Source organism: Hetaerina americana, unplaced genomic scaffold, assembly GCF_022747635.1.
Source record: "Hetaerina americana unplaced genomic scaffold, ioHetAmer1.1.p SCAF_76, whole genome shotgun sequence".
NCBI classification, from domain to species: Eukaryota; Metazoa; Arthropoda; class Insecta; order Odonata; family Calopterygidae; genus Hetaerina; species Hetaerina americana.
In genome coordinates, this window is record NW_027287383.1 from 233785 (window position 1) to 260782 (window position 26998).

The 26998-nt window shown below is 35.1% G+C and overlaps 1 protein-coding gene across 2 annotated transcripts; it reads right to left on the reverse strand.

The window, feature by feature from the left end:
* Nucleotides 1-170: 170 nt before the first annotated feature.
* On the reverse strand, nucleotides 171-22143 carry LOC139697434 (cyclic AMP-dependent transcription factor ATF-2-like). 2 transcript variants are annotated; one of them, XM_071596140.1, is made up of 3 exons: nucleotides 21831-22143; nucleotides 19415-19873; nucleotides 171-3234 (listed from the first exon to the last, which is right to left on the reverse strand). In XM_071596140.1, the coding sequence occupies exons 2-3, from the start codon at nucleotides 19620-19622 to the stop codon at nucleotides 2084-2086; spliced, it is 1359 nt and encodes a 452-aa protein (XP_071452241.1). In that variant the 5' UTR covers nucleotides 19623-19873; nucleotides 21831-22143; the 3' UTR covers nucleotides 171-2083. The 2 variants fall into 2 exon arrangements, with proteins under 2 accessions (XP_071452241.1, XP_071452242.1); XM_071596141.1 differs by lacking the exons at nucleotides 19415-19873; nucleotides 21831-22143 and adding an exon at nucleotides 4760-5295.
* Between the last annotated feature and the right edge of the window lie 4855 nt (nucleotides 22144-26998).

Genomic DNA, 26998 nt, shown 5'->3' on the forward strand with positions numbered 1-26998 from the left:
CTAGGACCGCAGCATCCAGCGACGATGCATTAAGATAACACTTCCGAGAAGGGTCATTGCAGCCTAGCAACTACTAGGTATCCACTTCTGCTGAGTCAATGCTTAGTGACACATCCGAACCCGGAAAGAGAGATAACGACAGGACCAAGGAGATAAAGTAAAATCCAATGTTTGATGTTATAGTCTTTTAATGACACCGATACGTCGCAGCAACGATACAATAAACTTTACAGGAGCGACTTTACAATAATAGAGTAAAAAAATGAAAAATTCGAAGTTTATTTTTTAAATTATTTCTACATCTACACTCACACACATACAAGCTACCCACAAGGAAGAGCTAGGTATCTAAAGACAAATTTCCTAAGCTCAAAAACAAAATACTTTATAAATGCAGTAAAACATGTCACAATTCCATTTAAAATGACACCTTTTAGTTCAAGGAAAGATCAATTACTGAATTCAAAAGTTTAATGACATACTTTTATAGATGTTCCATTCCAGAAAATCACAAATAAATGTATTCTACATAGATGAAATATATTAAGGATGACAATAGCCAGGAATTTTGTTTTACGATTTTATTCGAAATGCAGTATAACAAGACTGAGCTAAGTAGATTTAAAGTGGTTTTAAGGAGATCATTAAACTGCACTTTGGTGGAAACAACAATGAGATTAATTGGGAATAAACAATTTTTTTAATTGCTACAAGCTTCATTACTGACATTAGTTCTAAATAACAGACGATCAGACATGCTTTGAAAAATGAAGTACTTTTTTTAGTCTAAAGTTCTTAATAACCTACATTGTTCAGGGAAACAATAGAAAATCTTTATATTAAGTAACTCATATTTTCCCTGATATTACAACAGTTGTTTTTTTCTTAGATTTCATTAACTTACAAAACTTGATCTCTTCCTTGCAGAGCTTCTTTTACTAACAAGAAATATTGATTAACACATTTCTTCAAACTGATAATGTTCTTAACAAGAGACACTTATCATTTATAAAAATATATGAAATCCCAACAACCCAAATAATTGAAATTCATGAACCGTTCTACTTCAGCTCCATGGTCTTTTCCAACCATTATTTCGAAATCAACAGACCAACTCTCTTCCAAACATTATGGGATTGATCAGATCACAGGGGCTGCCAGGAACAAGGAATGAAAACTCCATATCTAGTAAATTTCAATGGTTATTGTAGGAATACAATTTACACTTCGTGGTAGTCACCACAATTAATTAGTATTCCTTGTGTTATAAATGAAAACTGTTCTCTCTTAATATATTGTGTAGATTTTCATCTACTGAAAAACAGTAGCAAGCTATATTACCAAAAGCGTCATGGGACCACAATACAACCTATATCATCTAAATTATTATTTTTCAACTTCCTAAAATTGTGTAGCATTATATTTGCTTATTAAAATATAGTTTGGCCAATTTAAAAAAAGTTAAAAATTACAATTTAGATTTTTTTTAAGTCATTCATTTAAGTTGACTCACAGATATAAATCCTGGCTTTGCCACTACGTATTACTGAAGTGAACAAGTAATGAATGTTGTTATCTTGTAGGTGCCTACTATTAACATATATCTTAATACCTTAACCTTCTACTATTAATGGCTGAGGGCCAATTGAATTTTTTCAACATCTCTAAATCAAAAATGCAAAAAGCATCCTAGATTAAAATTAATTTTTTAAAATTATCAGAATTACACAACTTTTACCATGATTAGAATTGAACCATTCAAACAAAATAACATGACTGAACGAACTGAGACCTTGACTGTACATTTGTACTAATTAAGTATTTTCTTTTAACAATGAAAGTAATTTGAATCAGAAAATGAAAGTGAACTATGTATGTTTAAGTAATCGGCAAAATACTAGTTTTGGATCAATGGAAATAATATAGAAAAAGTTTTACTTCAGCACAAAAAATGTAAGTAAATATCATTGAAGATCCAAATATTTTCAAGAAATTTTGAATTTTATCTTTCTCAACTAAAATATCCCAATGCATTTAAACATAATTGAAAAGAACAACGACCTTCCAAGGCTAGATTATTTCTTTACAGCATTCCTTTTGCCTTGAACATCTCCCTCATGAGTTTCTTGAGGTATGACACCTCCTTTGCCAAATCTACTGCCTTCACTCTCAGCTGATCATTCATTCTCTCCATCTCCTTCTCCTCTGATGCCACTTCCTCAGCTTCAGCTTTCTTCTTCTGCCTATATCTTGTAGCTGCATTTTTGTTTTGCTCCTTTTTACGTTCCTTCCTGTCCTCACATCCTCCAATCCCTTTGATCCTGGGAGCTCTCCTACCACGAGAATGTGATGGCCCAGGAGACATTTCGGACTTATCAGATGATGAATAACCTGAACATAGGGACTTGGAATTCCTCATGTAAGGCTTACCACGCTGTCTCTTTGGAGCATTTTTCACAGCTGAAGCTATCTTTTCAGGTACCCACTCTGGATCGGATGCCTCTTCTCCCTCCTCGCATGTTGATGATGCTGGCGTATTGGGTCTTGGTGAGCTTGGCGAAGAGGGAGCAACTGAATTTGGAGAAAGGTAGCATGGAGGTGATAAAAACCTGTCTGAGGATGAAGGTACTTCTTGCAGTGATACGGGTGACAGTGCCGGGGAAACTACTTCAACCTTCACACTGAGGATGTCAGCATCAGGAACGATTACATCCTCCAGTACTTGATCACTCACAATAGATGCAGAAACATTGATTTGAACTGGAGCAGCAGGAGAGGTATTAGCTGTAATTCCAAACACGTTTGTAGATTCTGGAGCCATACCATAGTCTTTGGGTGCAGGAGGTGGATTTGCAATTTCTAGGCCCGCAGCCCTGTCGCGGATAAGCTCATCCAGTAGAGCTAACTCTTGAGCTAGGTCAACATTGGAAGAATAGTTGACAGTGGAAGGATCTTGAACAGGTTGAGTCACAGGTGGTGGTCGTTGCTGGATATAGACTAGGGAGGGTGGAGGACTGGGAGTTCGACTGTGGGGGGGTGTCAAGGTGTCATGGTACACCTCATAAACAGTCTCAAACTCCTGCAATAGAGCCTGTGTGGTATCAGCAATGCTTGAGTTGGAGCTCTCCCAATCACACCCCTCTGTGTAGCTCTTGAGTAAGTCCTGTCTGACAGAGCTCTGCTGATACATAGCAAGCTCCATGTCATTCATTTCCATCCACTTGATGAAAGATTCTATAAGAGAAGAACATGCGCAATTAGAAACTCCAAAAGAATTTTGTGAAATACAAACAATTTGTACACTTTTTTAATCATCAAAATAAATATTTTTTACTAAATTAGGCTAATAAGTACCAGGTATTGTATTGCCAAAGAAATTACTTAAAACTCTTCATGAAATCATACTAGTAATAGGAGCCAGCCCTTTACCATCCTTGATGTATTACTATCCGTGACAGTAATGATCATTGTGTTAATTTTGTCGCGCTCGGGGTTAGATGCACCTAATAATCATATCCCAAGATATTTTATAAGTGTGGCACTAAATTGTTACTTATGGTCAAAGTTCGGTTAAGTCTAAGAATTCCACTTTTTGGAATTTGAGGCAGAGCAAGTTTATTGCGAGACAAAAATTTCACGCCCTTATTTTTTCATAAAAAACTTAATTTACATGGGTAAACACTTCATTTAAGATTGCTCAAGTTAAAAACATACATAAAACATTGCAATATAGTTGCTGCACTGCTACAGGAATTATACTCAGTGTAAAGGAAGTAAATATGAACCTCATCATCAATATCCGTTTACCTTAATCTGTTTTCATCGTGGGTCTTGAAAATAATAGCCCCATTTATATTGTGCACCATCACTACATATTGGAGGAAAGCCATTCTGAAAAGATTATTAAATTGACATCCAGTGTAAACCAATGCTACTGATAGAATTTGGTTTGGACAGAGTGGAAGACCACTGAAATATGCTGGGAAATACTGCTCATCATTTACTTACATCAGTTTGGTGGCATGCAATGCTTTTTTCTCAGAATTTATTTACCACACCGGGGAAAAAGGACACTTTTAGATGGAATGCCTAAATTATTGTCAAGTCATCATGAAAGAAGAGAGATTAAACCTCTTGGATTAAGGGATGGCAAAAGAAAATAAATTCAACTAAGACAAAACCATTCCCTTTCATATTGTAATATTGATTTTAAACAATTGATACCTGCAACAGAAGTGATTTGTAAAATAAACTTATGTTGCAAACCCCCATATTGAATTAACTTTAATTAATCACTACTATTGGAATCTTTCTTTTGTTCACCATGAGTAGTATTCAAGATTAGTTAGGCCAAGTGAAATATGATGCACTATTTTTATCAAAAATTCCCTAGCTCAAAGGGCATTAGCAAAGTTAAAGAAGAGAAATTACTGTATAGTATCACTAGATGCTGGAATTTCAAACAAACTGCATTCCAAAGCTGAAAATAGTACAGCTGGATAATATGGCACATAATAAAATCAAGTGATTTTAGTAGCTTACAATGACAAATTAAAGGGTTTCATATAAAAAATGATGACATCCCTGGGCAAAATCCAAAACCCTTTGTAATGCACATGGTGCACAGCTAGAATTTTTGTAAAATTCATCTGTTGATAATCAATGATCAAGTTTTAGGGAAGGAAACTCAACATCTTTCTGGCACAAATGTTTATATTTTATTATAAATTTAAATTAAGGTAAAAATACAAGAACATACCAAATTGGTGACTTCTTCTAATCCAGTTGGGATACCCAAAGGATGAAAACACACTAATCTTGATCTTTACTAAATTTTGAGACTGCTAGATGCCTGCCTATGGAATGTCTATTTTCAGTTTCTGAGCAAGAAGCTCACAAATGTTAGGAATTAAAACTTAATAAGTAAATAAAAAGCTAAATTAAAATGTCAAAAATATAATGCACTACAATCCAGAAGACTGGTTGACAGATTCACCAGAAATATCACCAAAATCACTCCACCACTGAATAATCCAAAAAACCCAACTTGTTATCACCTTCTTTTCACAAGTTTCTGAGAATTAAAAACTATCTCCTGGTCCCACATTTGACGAACTGGCATACACTTCATTCCCACAGAGACAGCAGGCAACAGCCTTTTAGGAAACACAGATGAAAAAGAACCTACAACACCAAGCATAGGTACAACATTAATTGTCCCCTACAAACAATCAGTATTTCTGGAAGCACAGACTACATGTGTCACGTGATCTTTAAGGAGGGAGGGATAACAAGGATATGTTTCAGCTCAGCCTCTCAAATGAGAACTGAAGGCAAGAGAAGGCAACAGTGTGGTCTGGTACAAGGAAGCAAAACTAAGAGAGTGGTCACAAGGCCTTTCGCTCCAATAAACAGCTTGGACTTTCCTCCTTTCCCCTCCACTGATATCCTCCCCACCTCATAAATGATGCAGACTGACATGCACAGAGTGTGTGGGTTATTCCCCACTCCTTCCTTTGTCAAATCACAGTCAACTACCCCTTCTCATTCAATAAAAGGAGGGGAAGAAAATATCTTCCATTGCCATGTGACAACTTGAACAAACAGACTTTCCCCAACCTCTCTTCCCCTCTTCTCCCTCCACTCAGCAAGCAGCATTCTTTCCCCTCCCGGCTTTTAATCTCCAAGAATTCTCCTACCCCTCCCTCCCCTCTGCCTTATTTCTTTCAGCCAAAGGTTTATTTTTCTTTTGTGCTCTTTTCTGTACTCATGCCTCCATAACCTTTGCCCTGACATAAATCACCATCCCCATTCTGTTATCAATCTTCCCTTCCCCTCCCGTCTCTTCCTCTTCAATCTACTTCCCCTTGAATCAATACATTTAAACATTCCTGTTCCTTCAATGAATTCTTAACACTTCTACTGAGGCTGTTATTCCAATACTGGTACTAGATTTTTAACACTAATTTATACATTCTCCTAAGTGCCATGCAGATCATCGAGTTAAAAAACACATCTTCAATTTCACCATGTAAGCAACCTTATAAATGATTAACTTCCCTTGAATAAGTTGCCCTAATAAGTAGACTTCTTCATAAGCAACATTCTAGTAGAACATGGAAGGTAATTTCTCTAAATATTTGAAGCAGGGCATATAGTGGTTTAATGCAAAATAACTTCTAATGAACAGGCATATTGAAACCTGAGCCACAACAAAATCATAAATCCAGTGCTTTGACCTCCAGTTGCCATTCAACTAAAGCCTTTCTTAGTTTGGCACGGCTAAAAAAATGTAAACTGGTTTATCCCTGTGACAGTATAGTTCACCACTTTTACTTCCCTAGGCTTCAGAATACCTCATTTCTTAGCTTGGTTTCCTGTGTATTTTTAATAACCAGAAGTGAATAATGCCACTTTAAATACTTGGTGGCTAATATGGTGATTTACACACATCTAAAGCAAGATTAAAACGTGCAGCCACTCAGCACCCGAGACCAAGGCCAACATGGGAGAGGCGACAAGTTGCCAAGAGGGGAATGAGGAAGGTGATCAGAGAGAGGGGAAAATGGAGAGGGGATGTGGGTCAGGAAGGAGGGGAGGGAGTGGCCAGCATTCACAAGGTCATCCACTGTCTCTGTCTCTCCCATGAAAAAAAAGGAAATATTCCAACCCAACAGGAGAATGGTAATTGCCCATGGAAATTAATAACATGTTCTCACTACCTACCTGTGTAGCCCTACCAGGTTGATAGCTCTTTATGGTTGAAATGAAAACACTACCGAACTATTTCCCACATCATTTGCTTAAGCTAGATGAGAATTGTTTTTAAAATGAAGTTATTCAAAAATTAATACTGTTTCCTCAAACATATATCTACCAGTGTCAACCTAAACTGAACAACTGATCCACTGACTGAATAATTAGTAATGATGATGATCTGTACTAAAAATTGAATCATTGTTATTATCTGGGAGATAGTCATCAAAGAATTCACATTGAGAAATGTAAGAAAAAAGTTTTCTTTATCTGCAGTTTGTAGCTGCCAGCATCTAAAATTGAATTTGCATTAATTATGGAAACTGAATTATCCATGAAAATATAAATTTCCTAATCATTAATTTTTTGAATGGAGTTATATATTGCTTGCCACAGTCTCAAGGACACCTCTAAGATCTTTGGCAAGGACTTATAAAGTTGCTGCCTTGACTCTTTGAGATGATCATGCCCTTGTAAAAGCTATTAAACTGCGTGTTCTTGACGAGGCACTCATTTTGTCGACAATTTAAACTTCTCATATCAAGAAAAATCATGGTTGTGTAATTATTCCAATTCAAAAATTTGTATCAATACACCTCTTTGTGAAGCTACCTACCTGCCTCCATAAATTGGTTGACCAAAATGAATCACCATTTTAGTCATAAATACACCAGTTTGTCACCATAATACTTGTTTGTAGCAATGACTTCATTCTTCAGATATAATATTAATTAAAACATGTTTTTCATCAAAATTGATCATTTTTGAAGGGAGTTCAAGCATTTCATTTTTGAAAGTTCATTTTCCACAAGCTTGAATACAGAAAATTAACTCAACGTTAATTATAATGGTAGATTTCAAATGGCACTTCATATTATGTTTACTAGCATAATTACTACCCTTCTTATAATTAAATAATTCCCTAAATGTATATGTAACCTTAATAAATTATTAAGTCTTTATGTCTTTTAACTGAATGCGAGCTTCTTCACCTAAGTTATTTTATCTAACCTGCATTCATCAGGGCACTGATACATTTTACTCTATCTCATTTATTACTAACATTTGGTTATGAAGTATACAAAGATATGTTTGTATCATCCATAGAATGGAAACTGGTTAAGACAAAATGTGGGGGGACTAACTTTAAATTTTTTTGACTTAATTCTGTGTTGAACATTTTACGATGATATTTATTATAAAAGTGAACTCCCCTAATTTAATCAGAATCTAATGTAGCAATTTGCAAATAAATTATTAAAACTACAACATTATTTACATATCACAGATGTGAAAACAGAAACCTCTTGATGAGAGTTGGCAATTAATCTTGAGAGAACTTACTGTAGATAATCATGTAAAACAGTTAATATACATTGAATGATATAGGAGCCAGAATGGACCAAACCTGAATTTTGGTTAAGTAGTTACATCTTATCCCTAAATTTCAATTTGTCATGCTACTGTATCTTCACCTTTTTTTGAACCAAAGAAAAGGAATTCTTTCTATGCCTTAATTTAGGCATTTTAGTAAGCTTTCCCTTTTGAACCTTTATTTTAAACTATTAGGGATATGAAAACCATTGAGGACATTATGGTATTTTATCAGTACAGACATTTTATTACACAAGGAGAGAAGTATAATTCATTAAGAGTATTTTTATCCTGGGAGTTTTATAGAACATTCTATTTTTTGTGTCCAAGTAATATTCAGATGAGGCTGATTATATGCACTGACAAGAGTAAGAAACTAGGGCTGGAAAAGATTACCATGACATGGCTTGTGACATTTCATCTGAAGAAGTTAACAGGAGCAAACTGTTATTAATGGCAATAATACATTTACGTTGATGACACATTAGTTTTGTGAGATATATTTCAAAGAAACTTGGTTTATAGTATAATGACAATCTCACTTAAAAATTTTGTCAGTACCCTCTTTACTCTTCAAAACCATGAAAATGAAAAAGTCATGTCTTATGCTCACAGTCAGATTGCAGAACATTAATGCTTCCATACCAATAGCTGGTTTATAAAGATGAATAAATTCCAAAACTACATTAACATTTAGCAGAAAGCAGTATGAACATCAGAAGGTATATACATTGCTGTATTCAATTCTGTCTCACCCTGCTGAATATAATTCAATAATATATTCCACAATATTTGCTGTGAATAAATTTCACTAACCAACTGCTTGAGCAAAAGAAAAAAAGAGTGATTCCATAATGCATTATTTAATTGAAATTCTATATTTTATTCCAGGTTGATAGGAGCTCCACAGGACATACTTTTCTTTCGACCTGAAACTTAATAATTGAAGAAAGGATACCAGAATGGCTTAAGGGTAATCCTTTTTCTATATTTTAATGAATGAGGGTATGCTCTCCAATCATTTATTTATGAAACTACTAGGTTTGGTTTCATTTAATAACTCTGGTCACATATATTTAACCTTTCTTACATGCTGTATTCCTGGGCCAGAAAAAACAGTAATGAGAAGGTATTTGTGTATGAATCACAAAAGACTGTGGCACATTATTCAGAATTTCCCCAGGAAGCTAAGAGATTACAAATCCCTAGATCATATTAGTTCAAAAGATTGGGCATCTTGTGGCCACAGGAACTCCCTGTGGCAGAGTGCATTCACTGAATAAGTACTTCAGAACAAGCACATCATTATAATAATTAATAGATTACTAAAGAAAAATGTGAGTGGATACAACTTTTTTGTTGAATCAAAGATCTGCTCAAGGTTTCTTCTAATTGAGGTACTCGTGAAAAGAGGGTAAGTTGCATAATAATTTTGGATACCAATCTAATTAGGATATAAAAAAACAATATGCACACTTATCAACTGTAAGGTCTGTTTGATAGATACTGGCTACATAATCACACTGAATATTTGTTTGCTCTCACACATAATTACAAATAACTTTACAGCTAGAGTGGTCATTTTTCCATCCATTAATACGAACTATTGCCATTATTTATCAAAGTAGTATAAAACAGAGATACATGAATAAATGTATGTATACATGAACAAACATATATTTATGAAGGAATGATTAGCAAAAAAATTATTATGCATGGCTGCCTGCTTTCAGTAAGAAACTTTTGGGATCAAAACTTTTGGATTCATAAAATATGGATTTGTTAGTAATCTACTGAATTTTGCAAGTGTCTGTTGCATAATTTAATTATCTAAAGTCATCAATGCCCAGTCTTGCAGCAATATGCAGTGCATTTCATATTAACATAACTCCACCAATTACTATGCTTACAGATCTGAAACTTCTCTTCAATATTTCCTCATGTTCATCATACCATATTAAATGTATTTTTAAACATTGCACCACATTGCATTGTGAAGTTTTCTATGGTTTTCTGAGATTTCAATCAGATGTTCAAAGATGAGAAAAGAGTGCAGAGTTCTTTACCTAGGCAAAATTAGTGCTGGTGCAAGGCAGACTCCTTGGAACATTTACCTTCAAATAAAATGATTTTTGCTCACATTTATTTGCAATTTTAAAGTAAGTTTTCTCACTATTGTAGGACACAATTCTAAAATTAGTGAAAAAATGAGTGAATTCACTAAAAAATGAGACAAATGACAAAACTGGGAGAAATACAGCTATGAGCTATGATGTTCATAGCAACTCATTTTTTTCATTTTTATGATATCTACTCATGTACCATCCAATGAAACTGCTTCATTTCAAACAAATCAACCATGGCATATTTGCCATTTATACTATGCTCATGATGCAATACCACCAAATGAAACATGTTTTTTCACCATGCAAAATTCTCTTTCAACTTTTCTGTTTAAGCTTATGTATGATCCTTACAATTACAATTCTGTTTTATTCGGTTAAGTGCGCCAGTCACCATTTTCTACTCATCAATTAAAGTTAATAGGGATACATGGTATTTCAAAAGCTAAAATAATGGGGAAAGATAGCATTAAAATTCAAGTATTATGAAGAAAATATCCCAAGCCAAAGGAATTGATGATTTCGAGGGATGCAAAAACCAAATTCCTTCGTATTTATTTGCAATAGGGATACTAATTTGATTCAGAGTTTGCTGACATTTAGCAAGAGATAATTATCAGAGAGCTAGTTTTTGATCAAATCTGCATCAAAGGTAACAAAGCATAATCATTTTGCTTTGCTGACTCCGCCACTGTTATACAGAAATGCGATTGTCGGCATAAATGATTATCCAAGTTGGATGGAATTCCAATAATCATAATAAGAATGAGAAGGAGATCCAGGACTAAATCCATCAGAATGCCATGCTCCAAAATTTTAGCCTTTGCTAAGTTTCATTCACCTCAAAAATTCAATCAGGTGGACTGATCCAAAGAAAGAGCTCAATTATAAAAGCCATAACGCTGCAATTTTTATACAAATTTCAAGATGGAGACAAATACTCGAAGATTATATAAAGTTGAATAAAACTTTTTCTTCTCAATCTTTTATGGTAGACGATAGGCATACTTTGACAAAGATAAGATATTCAATTTGGAGTGTGTTTACTTGAAATAATTTAAAATATTTTTGCAGTAATAAAACAGTGGAGATAGGATGATGACTGAGGCAGAGTTTCCATCGCCAAGAATATACCTTACTTAAGATTTGAGTTAAGGATAATAGTTAAAGTACAGAATGTAATTGAAAATACTCAAGTTACTTATTTGTCATGCTGTGCATATCCTTTCTATCTGAACATTAACACTGCTTCACACTGCTGTCACAGTACCTTCAGGTAATCCATTTGAATTTGATAAGTTCCCTAAAGTTTTTTTACTTGCTAGCAGAAGTATCAATTGGGGCCTTTACATAATTCCCAATGTGCTCTATATTATTGAAAAATTAATAATTAAAATCATTAAGACTATGCTGAGATAGCACAACTCCATTTTGAATCTGTGATTTCCCTTTTTATCACTCCCATGGCAGTTGCAATTAGCTGACGAATCCAACTATAGGACATGCTAAAAATTAAAAAAGGGCATGCAAACAGGACCTCTTAACAAATCTTAAGCATGGTAGCAAATCTAAATTTTCAGACTTGATCATAATCATAAGCTTTACTCTGTGGAATACCTAGATTGGTAAAGTAATAAATAAACACTAGTAATTTCCACTAAAATTTTATTATTATGACCCACGCTTTAACTCCTTGAGTATGACTTCAGGAGTTGAAATCCAGGTATTAAAATATAATTTTGGTTGAAATTACGTGTTTTGTTTTTTTCTTTTCCAATCAGAATTTTTGTAGAAAAACAGCATTTAGTCTGTTTTCAATAAAAGGTAACTGATATATTACTGGATCAGCATTTTTGAAACAGATGACTCACATGGAAAGTAAAAAAATGGTTGCTATTGAAATAGTTTTATTGATAAAAAAACTAGTTGTCTCAGGCGTAACTTTATGGAATTTGCCTAACATATTGAAATAACCTAATGGACTTAGTAATTCCACAGACTTCCACAAGTGTGTGGAATTCAAATGTCAGATATGCCACTAGCAGCCATAAGGTTCTTTTCCACATGAAAGGACAATAACAATTCTCCAAATTACAGATATCAAATGAGCAAGTAGAGGTGCCCTAAATTAGGCATCAAATTTGAACAATGCTTCCATTTTTATATTTAGTTCCAACTACTGTGGAGTTTTCATTTGACAACTGCTCTAATTGGCACGATAACCACAATGATATCCAAACCTCATTTTCACCCAATTCTGAAAATTCAGGTGATATTGCATAGAAGTGAAGCATCACATAATGAGCAATTCCACAAGTTAAATATTTATTATGACCTAGGCTTTGCTTGTCACCGCATCATCAGGTAAATAGAGCAAGTGTTTGCCAGATTATATTGGGAGGTGGTAGGGATGAGAGGATGAGGGAAACTTGAGAGTGGACTGTCATTGGAGGTTGAGGAGATGGGGGAGAGATTAGGGTTAATATATGGCTCACAAGAATAAGAACACTTTACGCAAAACAATCTTAATGTTTCAACTGCTTTTCCTGGTCTCTATCTCTAGTGGTGGCTTTTACTGGTGCCTTTTGACATTGCTGTCAACTGATGGATCAGGAGATGCTTGGAATGGCCTGGGATCTCAGGGGAAAGGACCAGTGACATTGTCCCAAGGGGCATGGCAGACCATGGGGGTTTTCCCCATGCTTGAGGTGCTGTGGAAGAATGTCCACTGGTACTGGGAATGTGGTGAACCAAGGGAGAGGGAAATGGAGAGTAAAAAGAGGGGTGAATTTTTACCATAAGGATTTTTTTAATGAGTTTATATTCACTTACATGCAATTAGCATTTAAAGAATATTCTATTTTCGGTCAAAATATGGATTTCTCTGCTAAGTATGCAGTAATAATTTCTTAACTCCAACAAAAAACTCAATGGAATGATAAAAGAAATAGCAAAGAGTAAACATCAGTCAACTGGACCAGGATTTGAACCTGGATACCTCAACAAGAATGCTTAAGCCAATTAAGCTACACAGGCATTCACTTGACATTCAAAATTTTGGGGGCTCAAAAACAACAAGATATTATGACGAAATACTCTCTGTACAATGTCACAGGTAGTCAAAGTACCTTGTGCCACTATCCACGAGGTTCAAGCTAAACTTCAAACACTAGGGTGTTTACCTTTTTTCACAAATTCAACGAAACTGCAGTAGGTGCTGCAATAGTTCTTTCAAAATCGAGTTGGGTTCAAAACTCAATTGAGGTGAATGATTTTTACACTTTGAAACTGCTGAATTGAAAGCAGATTAGCTAATGATTGTTTAAAGTACTGCGGTAGCATCTCCTCGAAGTTTCTTTGAATTTGTCCCAGGAATGACTTTGTCCAAACCTATCCCTAAACATCAAGAAATTATTCACATCCATTCCCACCCTAGAGGCTTGAGGGTATTTTAAAAAAATTCTCAACCATGCGAATAACAACCAACGCCTAGTAGAAGAATTGCTCTGACTTATGAAGGTCGGTATGGACCGTAATTACTTCCCCTTCAATGGAGTGTATTATAAACAAGGAGAGTGCCTGGCAATGGGATCAGCCCCATCACCACTACTGGCTGAAATATTCATGGATAAAATTGACGAAAAAAGCTTTCACTCCAACAACAACCGTATACAAAACATATACTGGTATAAGATATATGGATCACTTCCTCTGTTGCCGGATGGTCAGCTAAAAAACTTTTTGCCTATCCTAAATCCAACATGTGAATCCATCTACTTTAATATGAAACTGGAAACTGACAGGAAAATAAATTTCTTGGATATTTCCTTAGGGATATTCAATCCCTAAAAAATCAAATTGTTATTTATAAAAAAAACCCAGTAGCAGGATGTCTCACAAACTTGACCATTCCAACTCCATGATTCATGGACTAATTAATACAACAATGCCAGGATTCCACTACGAAAGAGAGCTCTATACCACCAAGGCAATAGCAGTAAGCAATGGTTACAACTCAAATGGCATTGACTCCCCACTTTCCAACAAATGAAGTAAGATGACAATAAAAATAAGTACTTCCCTCTAACAGGATAACAGCAAGAAAAGGCATGTAAAATTCCATTCTTCGGCTAATTCATCTTATAATATAGCAGACTTGCTCCCTAAAGACAAATTCAAGGCATCCTTCTATGCACCCACATCCCTTCTTAATTCTTATGCAAAAACAAGGACACCATTGAGAAAACATTAAAGGTGGGAGCTACGATCTGATGTGTGTGTGTGCAGAGCCTCATGGGGAACAATCAGAACACGATTTTGCTACATAAGTGAACAAAATGTCCACGGAGATTGGAAATAAAACCTCCATGATGGCCAAGCACTTAACTGAATCGTGGCATGAATACAACTTTGAAGCACAAGTCCTCCACATTGAACATGAAGGAAATAAATATGACACTTAGAAGCAGATAAAACAAAAAACTATTAAAGGTATAACAACTATCAAAGAGCAATATCCCTGTCCAAAATGAACCCCTTTACGGTAAAGATTCACCCCTCCCATCCATCAACTTCACCTACCCCCTTTTTTCTTCCCCATTTCCCCAACCATTATTCACCACACTCCCAATACCAGCAGAAATTCTTCCCGAGGATCCTTAGCATGGGAGAAAAACCACATGGTCTGCCATGCCTCCTGGGACAACGTCATCTTTCCTTTCCCCTTAACCTTATCAGATCCCTGGTCTTTCCACCAAGCATCTCCGATCACTGGTCAACACCAATCGCGAAATGCACCAGTAACAAGCCATCACCAGGGATAGACACCAGAATAAGCAGTGGAAGACATTAAGATATTATTGCCTAAGGTGTTTTCATTCGCAAGTCTCGTCCATCCCCTCATCCATACCACCTCCCCATATAATGTGGCTAACACCAACTATACTTACCTGATACTGTAACAAGGGAAACCTAGGTTGAAATAAATATTTAACATGTGAAATTGTTCTTTTATCGATATTAATGAGCTTATTTCCACCAATTTGGAAGTTCAATGAGTCCTTAAGAAAACATAGAAACACTTCAATAGGGGCATTTGCAACCGCTAAATTTCATTTGAGCATAATGGCACTGCAATCTATCATCACGGAAGTGAAAGACTAACTGTTTATATGGAAGTTACTAATGCCTAACCTACACCCAGTGTATCATAGATGCCAACAGGGAAAACATCTCAATTGGACTATTCACGTTATGTCCATACATCAATAGTGTTCGTCGGCTATTTAATGGCAATATTGTCTGAACTTGTGTAAATTTTGTGGACAAAATCGCATTAGAGTCAAATGCAAAATTTTCATTTGGCAGAATTTTTATTTGACTAAACCCTCTATTTAAAAGCAATGCCATCAATCTGAAATGCTTGTTCTCACAGCTTATAGATTTGAACACTTTGATTTCCCTCCATAGACTGTATGACTGAAGACAGCAGGAAGATTCCAGAGAAGAACATAAACCACAGAGGGATTCGGATAATCACCTCCATGTGAATGATCCACTTAAACATTTTATATTCAACATATCTACATTGCTAGCATTTCATGTATAAATATGTAGAAGAATGGGTTTCTTTAGGCCAGGACAAAGTTTTCACTAGTTCATTCAACAGAGTTTAGTTTTAATAATTGCCAATGAGCAGTATCCCCTAGTTAAGTGAATAAAAGACAGAATTAGGTTTATTTCAAAGACCTAATTTTGGGAGCCTTTTCAAAAAAACACTACTTCATGGTGTGACAGTTCTCACATGCAGAAACTTTATCCAGTAGAGGATAAGAGAAATCCTGGGGTGATCTACCTAGATTACATAACGTGGCCTTTATCATGTAATACCCAACTGAATATTTACAGTAGCAATTATAGGAAAATAGCTTCAGAACAGAATATTCATCCCAAGAAAATATGGCAGTAAAAGTTGAAAATGGTGGTCAAGTTGAGCCACCATCGGTTAAGGACTTAATCTAAAATATTGAACTTCATTTTTTTTATTTTTAGCAGAGGGAATTGTATGATTTATTGAGCGAGAATCATCTCTTTCTTACCTACTCAATAATTTTTTTACTACCATCTATGAATGGGAGCAATTATCAAATTTTTTTGGTTCAGAATTCCATTTCTCTTAATTCATCAGGGTATACTAATGATAGCAAGATTTCCATCACCTCCACTCTAGAGGGAAAAATAATTTATTTTCCTGTGTTCTATATACTATGAAAATAAATTCTAATTCCTTCAATAAACCTGAGTCTCTTCTTGAAATACCTTTATGGACATTATTTAATACGGTCCAAATACTTGCACAACCATCACTTGGTGGTATACATCTTGACTTTTGATATACAATTATGCTTACCAATTTTTATAAACTATTTCCTGATTAATTTTATTTTCTTACAGATGCTGTCTTAGTCACGGACAAGGAAGTCAAGAATCAAGAATTATCAGGAATTTACCCGGCATTTGATTCGTAGACGAAGTAAGTGTGATTGAATAATTTTGTTTATCATAAAATTGATAAAACTGTCCAGGTTCATTTACATTATTCAATATGGGCAGCACAAGTTATCTTGAACAACAACATTTTGGCATTTTATCAGTACAGACTAATGATCTGCCCAGAAAAAACATATGCAAAAAGGCCAACTGACAAAAGATTCATAATTTATGAAAGCAGGTGTGAAAAGGTGACCAAGTCCCAAATGATACAGCCTTGATAGCCTGAGTTGAAAATATGGATAGACAAATTCCATAAATTATGGAATAACTTGGACAAGGTGTTCTAAGACCAATTTGAACAATCTGTATTGTTCCAATTTAAATTCCTCAATGTTGGCAGTTACCTGCTTCAACGCTCTCTACAGTGTGGAATTTCCATGCATTAGTAAAAGCAAGTAGATTTGAATAGAATGATATGTCAACTTGCATAGAAACAAATTTCTAATTCCCATTTTTCTCACGAGTCTATTTTGGGAATCACAGGTATATGTTTTAACACATGCAACATACAAAGACATGCTTTGGAACTTCCTAACACAGCCGAAAATATCCCAGTTTTTATGGTGCCAACACACATTACAATTGCATATAAATACAAGGAAATTTTTAAATTATATAATATTTAGGTTCACACAATATCATTTCTTTAACTGATCATTGGAGAAGGAAGTTGCTGGCATTTTATCGGAATTGAGTAAAATGTCATGTTTCTGTTTTCATTCAATGAGAGCGATTTTTTAGTCTCTTGAAACAGTATGAAAGATATTGACTTATCTAGGTTCAAAATATTAGCTTGCAAATTAACATTGGTTCTTACTGCTTGAAAATAGTCATAGTTGATAACTGAAAAAATCGTGCAGAGAAGTTATTTGCAAAGTTGTAGTGAATGTAAAAACTTAGCAGCAAAATTAAAATTCAAGTTTTAAAATTAAGCAAATATAATAACAGCAAGCCTCTTTAGATTTGGAAAGTAGTTGATCAATAAAGTCACAGCAATGCAGACGTGACTGTCTCATTGTTTCCTTGGGCCCCTTAATGGTTCTGAACCCATTAGCAGACGGTGTACTTCACCCATTTCTATCTATCATCTATATCATATTTCTACATGAGAACTTTGGGCGTGAACTATTTTATTTACAATTACTTAATCTGCCACTATGCTATAATCAATGTTTATAATCCTGTTATAGAATTTTTTTGTCAAATACCAAATTAGCTTGCAAAACATTTCGTTGCCCCACCCTCATATTTCTATATTTGTGTACTGGAACACTCAAAAATGTAGATTTTTTTTGGCCAGAATGTTTGTTAATGTGAAATGATCTTTACTCCAGTACTATAGGACTCAATCTCATTTTACGTCTAAACAAAACCTAAGTTTTGATTATCTGCATGGGAAACATTTTGTAAAGGAAATAAATATAAAGTTCCTAAAATGTGTGAAGCCTTCTTTCTGCTTGCGTTAATAAAGCCCTATATTTTTTCAATGAGTTAAATAAGGGTACCCTTTCAAAGAAATTACCAATGTTATTGTGACCTACATACATATATATGCATTCTTACCATGGCAATAAATCTTATGCTAGTAGCCACGCTTTTAAGACTTAGAATTATAGGGTCACAAAAAGGCATATTTAGGATACACTTCTTGTATATTAAATCCAGGAGCTGAAATAAGAGCCTCTTGGTGCCAACGAGTTTGGACACACTTCTAGATAGCATCCTCCTTAAATTTTAGCAATTTAGGTGCCCAACTGATGAGTTTGGTTGTAGCTTCATAATTTCCTCAATCAATTTGTTTTTAATATGACTGGCCTGAATGATCACATAAGTTGATCCAAACCCAAATTCTGATCCCTCAGCGTCCTCAATAGCAGGAATGTTATTTACAAGTTAATATTCTTTATATGGTTGTATCATTACAATAGGTACTGCCATTATAGCTATTAAGTTCTTTGACTCAAAAAAATGACGCCCAGATGGAGTAAGATAGTGATGTGGGGAAGGACATTGGAAGAGGGGTCTGGGAGATATGTTTGGTGTGGACACTCCACAATGTGAAATATACTTCAAATTACGAGTCATTTATGCAAAGGAAGAATTATCATACGGCATGAGCATTATCTCACATCCATTGCAGTTTGGGTGAATTAGGCCCACATGTTAAATAACATGTCTATCTGTACTTTCACATAACATTGGCTAATACTGACAGCCCATTGAAGGGAACAAACTATTTTTGCTTCAATTTTACACTTTATTGAAAGGTTCAATACCACATGTTTCTAGCACACAGGAGGAGCATAACATTCTTCAAAGATATAATTTGATTGGCATTAAGCCTGGCAACTTATTATAAATAATGAATAGTTTTTCCTGCTTAGAGGCTCATAAATACTTTTCTGTACACTGTGACAGCAGCAGCACAGAATTCTAGTAGTTTTTCCCAGAACTCAAAGACGTCAAGGATTACTGCTGACTGATCATCAAGGACTAGGCTAAATCATTTTCCAGTCAATGCCAAGGACATAATGATAGCAAACTGAAAGAAAGCAATGTTCTGTTTATAAGGAATACAACCATCCGTCAAACTTTATAGTTAGGCTCACCATTGCTTCCCAAAGACTTGGTCTCTTCCTGCTGGGTAGTTATTTGTTCTTGAGGGGGGTCCTTAGTTTTTCTCAGATCGTTGCCCATATCTGTGCTGTGGTCGTCGTTCTCTTCCAACATCGGGGTAGAAAGCCATGCCTCAGAGAGATATTCCTTCTCCTGCTCTGCCTCCTCCCGCCCCCAAGGCATAGCCTCCAACAAATCCATTCTTAACTGTTTCTGAACTAACTGGGTTGTTGAATGTCCAGATGTGTCCACGTTTGGACACCAAACCTGCCTCTGAATGGCTTGTTGACTCTGGTTGTACTGATCTTACTTTCTGTGCTATTATATTCTTATGCACTGGGATAATAATAGATGGTATGACCGAAGGTAGTGGTGGCCCTGAACTATCGAAGTTTTCTCCGTAAATGTTGTTGTGCCAACTAGTGGCAAAGGAAAGACTAGCCATTTTGGCTCTGAAACAAAAAAGAAAAATGTGGAATTAATTTTGTCATATTTGATTGTTTCTGGCTCAACATTGTGGAAGTTCATGTTTATGGAATGAAGAACAACATATTTTTTCACTTCTTTATTTTGGTTCTACTCGTTTCAACACTTAGGCGTCATCGTCAGAACCTGATGATGATGTCTAAACATTGTAACTATTAGTACGAAAATAAAGAAGAATGAAAAAATATATTGTGTTCTCCATTCCATAGTCTATGACAGTTATGATGATGCCTCTTAGAAGAAACTTAATAGATAAAAATGAGATAGGCAGTACAACTGTCAACTCTTTTGGTCATTTGTCACACCACATTGAAAAAGTTTCCCATTTCATTAAACATAAGAATTATGAAATATTATCATTTGTATCTATTATCTAACTCAGCTTTAAATTACAATCCAACCACCAAATAATAAATAATGAAGCAAGTGTAAAAACATTGAATACGAATCAGAAAATTAAAACAATATGACAAGTATACTGACTAATAAGATGATAAGTTTCAAATAGGAAAAAACTTGATTCCGGTACTGCCTTCTGTTCTAAAGAAGCTTTCAATCTGTTATTCCTACATTTGACTCACAACCTTCTGACTCTAATTTCACTCAGAAACACCCCATATTTTTTATTGCGGGTAAAATATAATTATACCAAATATTTAATTATAATTACTGTGAAATAATTTCATTATAAAGTGCTCTTAATTCATCTCATTTAAAAATGTTCGAGCCATCACTTATTGACAATATGATTCTCATTTTATGGTAGCTTTTGAAATGAGATGAGAATTACTTTCAGCCCATGAAATTATAGGTGAATAATACCTTTTAATATCTTATTGCCTTGCCCATAATTTCCTGTATTTAACCAATACAAATAAATACTAGTTACTTTACCAGTCGACTGAATTATTAAAGCCCTATTTGATGACATAGCATTAATGTCAATAATGCGATAAAATCTTAAACAGATTCGTTTTAATGAAAAATTAAAATAATTTTCAAACATTCGGCAATTTATTTCACGACACTGTGTCAATTGGCTTTATTATCAGTGGCAATCATTGAATTTATTAGCCAAAATTACCATTTCTCTGCGTTCTAACTTATCTTTGAATTCAATACATTTAATTATGAAGAAAACGGTAGAATCAGGTGGTTCATTCTGGGAACATCATATAACACTGATTAGGCTTCACTATCTTTAATTCTAAACTTCCAGTTTGAAAACAGAAGCTAACAATACTCGACATACCCTGAGGTGGCTGAGAATAAGAAATTCGACGACATTTCATTAAAACGTCATGAGTAACTTATGTCCGTCGATCAAATTAATGCATATGACATTACCAGGTAACGTGTGACAAGTGCATTAACCTACAGTGGGGGAGGGGCAATATGACAAAGTCAGTTATTTACAATTAATTTGAATATTTCACACGGAACATTTAATGAAAACGTAAAACCCATATTATACTTAAGTAAAAAGACGCCAAGTTTAAAATCGGTTTTTTAATTAATTTTCTCGAGTATTTTTGTCCATCACTAGGCATATAGGAAAATTAGAGTTCTATAATAAAAAAGCTGGGGAATTGACCAGAAGAGAAAGTGACGGACAGTAAAAAACAATGATCCAATACGCCCCACGTCGCTTATACGCAATATGGCTGGCTGATCCGTGCCCTATACATGAAATTCCTTAATATAACAGTTGATAAAAATCACCAGATCTATTTTCAGGCCTTCAGCAGAGTACTAGTATTAAGATTTACACAACAGTAGCGCATGACACTGCAAAAACGGGAAAATCCAACCTTTCCAAAGGAAAACAATGTATGGGGTCACGAAAACAAACAGCACGGGGACATCACATAAAATAGTATCAAAACCAATAATAGTTAGGAAAATTTACGTTTAGATACTTACTCCATTTTGCAAAGATGACTTTGCACACAAAGTGTGCGAATGTTATTGCTAGAACCCCATTTTCACCTCAAAATCAGCGTAGCGAAAATTTTATTAGTCTTTACTGGTGGTTTCATGAGGATAGAATGCAAGTATTTCTTGGGTTGGTATCCGTTCGCGGTGAAATGAATTTGCATTAAACCGCACCAAATAACATTTTATTGCGTTTAAAATCATAGAAAGTTCTGTAAAAATAATGTTTAGTGCATTATATATAGTTAAAATTCATTAAGTGGAATTGATAAGGAAACGATAGCCACTAGACAGAAGGACTATATCGTGGAACTGGGTGAACAGGCGGGTATTGCATCAGCGAAGAAAGGATGACGTCATGGAATTCTCAGAATCATTAGCTCCTTAGATACGAACTATATTTTGATTCGTCGGATACCGGAAAATCTTTATAACAAACGTTTATAGCTCGTGTTTAATAAATAGAAGTTTTGCATGGCATATAATCATAAATATTCACCTATGGTGGATAATTTTTTACAGAAATCAAAAGTTCTCAAAATGACACTTAACCCCCAAAAACTTGTGGGAAAACGAATTTGACTTTTTGAATCAAAACCTTTTCTTTTCAAATATACCTTTTCCTTCGAAGACGACAATTTCGTCCCACAATTGTGATAATATATGAAGAGAGCCGATTGGCTACACTTGGAGCGAGATTCAAATCATATTTGTAGGACGACTTGGGAAGTTAACGCGTGATTTTGTGGACTGTGTTTGAAATACCGTAACTGTTTAAACCGACTCTTTGAAAACATTTTTTCCTGCAATATTCATGTTACCGATCATTGTATGCCGTTTATGGCTGAGTTCACCAGGGCTAATCAAGTATATATGTATATTCCGGTTGATTGTTACGTAGGACACTTGGAGATGTGAAACAAAGAAATGTTTGTTTGCATTGTTTCACGCTAAAAAGTCTTTGGGAACAGATGTGTATGTATATAATGTAAAGTGGACCCGAATTTGGCGACAGTTATTTCAAACCTATTTCGGGAAATTGCCATAGAGGAGTATTAAGGTTCATATTCTACGAGACGACTGATCCACTGACTGGTCGGGTCGTTAACATTAAGTCTTTGGCTGAATTCATGCCCCGTCACCATGGCACTTTTACTGGAAATCTCTATCGCCTGAAGAAATGCATAATATCTATTCCTGAAGCAGGATAATAACGCGAAACTTTCCGACCAGCATGCCACTAGCAACCGTCGATCATTAGATTAAATAGGTTGGCGTGGGCATTGTTGACACGGAAGCGCTATTAGAAAATTTGTCTTGGAGGATCGTGTGCTCTCTCCGATGTTGTCGCTACAACGTGATTACCTTATATTAACCGTAGCCATAGGTCAGTCGTATTGAGATACCGTATGCCTCCAACATTTGGGTTTTTCAATTTCAATATTATTTCAGGAACAAGATGTTAGAACTATTTTCACCATAATTTTTTCAACTTTCTCCGACTTTGAAATACTTTTTAAAAACGCGGGGGATTTATGCGGGATTTGAAAGGATAAAAATTATGCCCTTCGCTAATATATGGCATTCTGCATCAACCCCAAATGATGCAAAATGCTCCGTGCTCGGTTATCCTAATGATTCAGGGCAGGAAATATAAGTACGGGGTATGGTCCTCTTCATTTGCAAGCAACAAGAGTCTTGAATCATATTAACTCCTGCCATAGGTTGGATGCTCTTCAACCGTTTCATAGAACTTGAGCGCCTGATATTTAGTTGGAAGAGACGCGTGATTTCGTCTGAATAAATCCAACACCATCGGTTTGGAAAGAAAACTCGTCCTTGGACCGACAGTTGGCGTTTTGAAAGTGAATGGACGTTCCTTTAATTTCTGTGGTAAGCTACCTCTCGTTTCGGTCAGCAGACAATAGCCGATAAATCACTTGGAAAGAAGTGATGGATTGTCATAAACATGACTCCTTTGTAACGTAGACCTCTTCTTGGCTCTTGTTCCCCCTATTATTTTTTGTACATTCATTTACTGTGATAAGGGCAACTACTTAGTTGAATCTGAGGAGGGCAGGGGGAGAGCACATAGACCACCGAGCCGACCGGGAATTTCTGCACATTATTTTTTTCTCTTTCCGCGTAATTTCGTTTTACGCTGAAGTTGCTTGTAGTCTGTCATCAAAATTAGAATGAAATCGTTTAGTTTCTCATAGAATCCTCCCAATTATTGGCCATTTTTGGAGAACCGATTCCCATTTTATTTCAAGTTAAATGTGCGTGTAACGGTAACGTGTAACCGTCCATTGAAGTGAACTGTTGCTTATACTCACAGAAAACTTATTTTAATGAAGTATTTTGATGAAAATGTCGATATGGTAACCGTAATAACCCGTTTGGGCTTTAATTTATTTTTTAATGGAGCTTTCGCTTTGTTCTCGTTTTGAAGCTTAAAAAAGGGGTTTAGGACGGATTTTGACTGATATAGGCTACTACTGGCACTAGTAATCACTGATCTCGTTGTCATTTGCATTTATGAATTTTTGTATAAATTTAAACCTAGGGCGATGTGTTGATACCCTCAGAAAAACATCCAGTTAGCAGGTTGCTAGAGGTTAAGGAGAGGAAGTCGTAAATGCGACAAAACAATTGTAATTTTCCATTTCCAACGATGATTCAGCAGTGTTACATGAATTCGAACTGTCTATTCCTGTAAATTAGTTCCGTGGAGAAAAACCGTTGACAAAGAATTATAAATTCCAGTCACTAGAACCCACTTTCTCATCAGTTGCAGTTTGACCAGAATGCATATGTTTATCCCGAAAATACAGCTTCCATTACTTTTGTTTGTGATTATGCACCCCTAAGACATCCATTTTTCCTTTTGCCTGTTTAATACTGGTTATTTTTTGTTCCCGCAAAGTTAATTAATAGAAAGATACAGTTATATCGATTGAAACTTACAAAAATTTCTTCCTTTAAAATTTATGTTGTACTTTATTTACTCTTTCCAAACTCTCCATAATTAGATGAGAATATTAATACCTATGTTATTTATGTTGTTAATTGTTAATTTTTGTTGTTTTTATAACTATGCGTCCCCATTTGCGTGTTGTTACATACTCCACTTTAAATTGGCCAGTTAGTGCTGTATGTGGTTCTGTTTACAAATAAATAAAATTAACTAATAAATGTATCAGTAATCCCTTTAACAATTGGATATTTATCCATCGTTGGGGTTTCCGACTAATTCTATCATAGATTCAAGAAAATTTAACGGTACGCATAACTATTAATCTGTGAAAACTTTTATATGAAATTACCCTTTTAGATAATCAGTAGCATGAATTAATATAATACTTATATCGCTAGTTACTCAACCAATAAAGTTACTCTGTTCTATTATTATTTGAATGCTAAACGATCACGTGAAATTATTCTCGTTGAAAGATGTCTTGGAGATTGATTCCATCAACTAAACGGTTCTCTCCATTCAAATTTGAAAGAAACGCCAAAATTGAGAGTCACCATGTAGTTCCAATGCTGTGGATAGATAGCGTAGCGAGGCTCAGCAACAAGTGCCCTTCACCCTCAATGCTGATTTTATATCAACTTCAATCATTTTTCATAATTCAAGGAAGATATTTGAAAGGAATTAGAAAAAATTGATACCTGCACTTCATTGATCGTCATCATTTATTCACTTGATAATTTAAATTTACTCATTAACTCAAGAAAAACAAAATCAACGCACAAATGCATACCTGTGCTTACCTGACATCTAGCGTGATTATTCGTAGTTGACGTTGGCGGTTGAATTTCGGAAAGCATGCTATGCTAGTGTTTTTATTCAATGAAAGACCATTCACAATCGGTTATACGCAGTAAACAGCCTCTGCACTTCAATTATTTAAGTTCCTGCGGAAGGGCTGCTCGATAATGCCTTTCTCGATGTCATGAGGGCTTTTGCTTTAGATGACATTTAGTTTCGGATTACACGGACATATTTCTTGAATCACCGACATTATTAGCTGTTTTATGATGGGATATTGCTGATGAGGTATATTTTCGTCTACTCGATCTGCCGAAAACTGTTTTTCCTCCGAATGGACAAGATGACTCCTGGGCAATGAAAAATGTAACTCGTGACTCTGCGGCGCACAACTTATTATTGGCACAAAATTACCACGTAAATTATGAATGAACATTCTGGGTGTTCTCTAACTATTTGGAGGGGAATGGTACTGTGAGTGTGAGAAGTTCTCGATAAACATTCATTGTACGTTCTCGGAATACTTGGGAGAGAAATAAAACCTTGACAGTAATGCACTCCCAAACTGCACTGTTAGCACTTAAATATTGGCTTGAGGATTGGGCATCGGAATAATGTGCCTGTATCCATTGGTGCGCGTCGTCTAGATTAATCTTAACCATATCTTAAAACTTATCAAGTAAAGAAAATGGCCCACATAATTTGTATCGCGAAAGTAGATACGACTCCTGTGGAATGAAATAACTGTTAAGCAGGTGTACCGATTGCACATCAATTATTATTAATACACATACAATATTTGCAATAATAATTGCGAGATTAAAATGATAGTTTCTCTTTGCTATCTCTAATTCTTTTGTATCCCAATAAAATGTGTCCCCTTCTGGGCAAGTAATAATAGCCTTTTATGACTGGTATGTACATGTATCGTAATTAATACTTAACATGAATGTCGGAGAAATTTCAGAGCAAACTTGAATGACATATATGGTATCCAAACGCTGTAAGGTTCTTAAAAATTTAGAAAAGCTTTCCTTTCGTTTAACCCCTGGTTTTTTTTATTACATCACACAAAAATAAATGCCTAAATCCATCCTTAGAAGACTCAGTCTTATGCTGAGGAGCGCTAAACAAGGTAATAATACGCGATTAATTCGACTTATAAAAAACAATCACGTTAATTAAATAAAACCACCGCATTTACCTATTGTGATTAAGTGAATGGTATTAATTAATAGCTTTGCCTCAGAGCAAAGACAAAGACATTCACTTGACCCGCTCCCGAATAAAAGGAAAATTTTGTCGGTGTTAACGTTAAATTTTGGATCGTGTAAAAGAACATTCTTGATAATAATGACCTAGTGAATAGTTTTTGTACTCT

Bases quoted from the DNA above. Each gene is read 5' to 3' on its own strand.
- LOC139697434 (XM_071596140.1), bottom strand. From the start codon at position 19,622: ATGGATTTGTTGGAGGCTATGCCTTGGGGGCGGGAGGAGGCAGAGCAG. The intron at 3,235-19,414 runs GTGAGCCTAACT...CTTCTCTTATAG, and splicing joins CAAGTCTTTGGGAAGCAATG to AATCTTTCATCAAGTGGATG.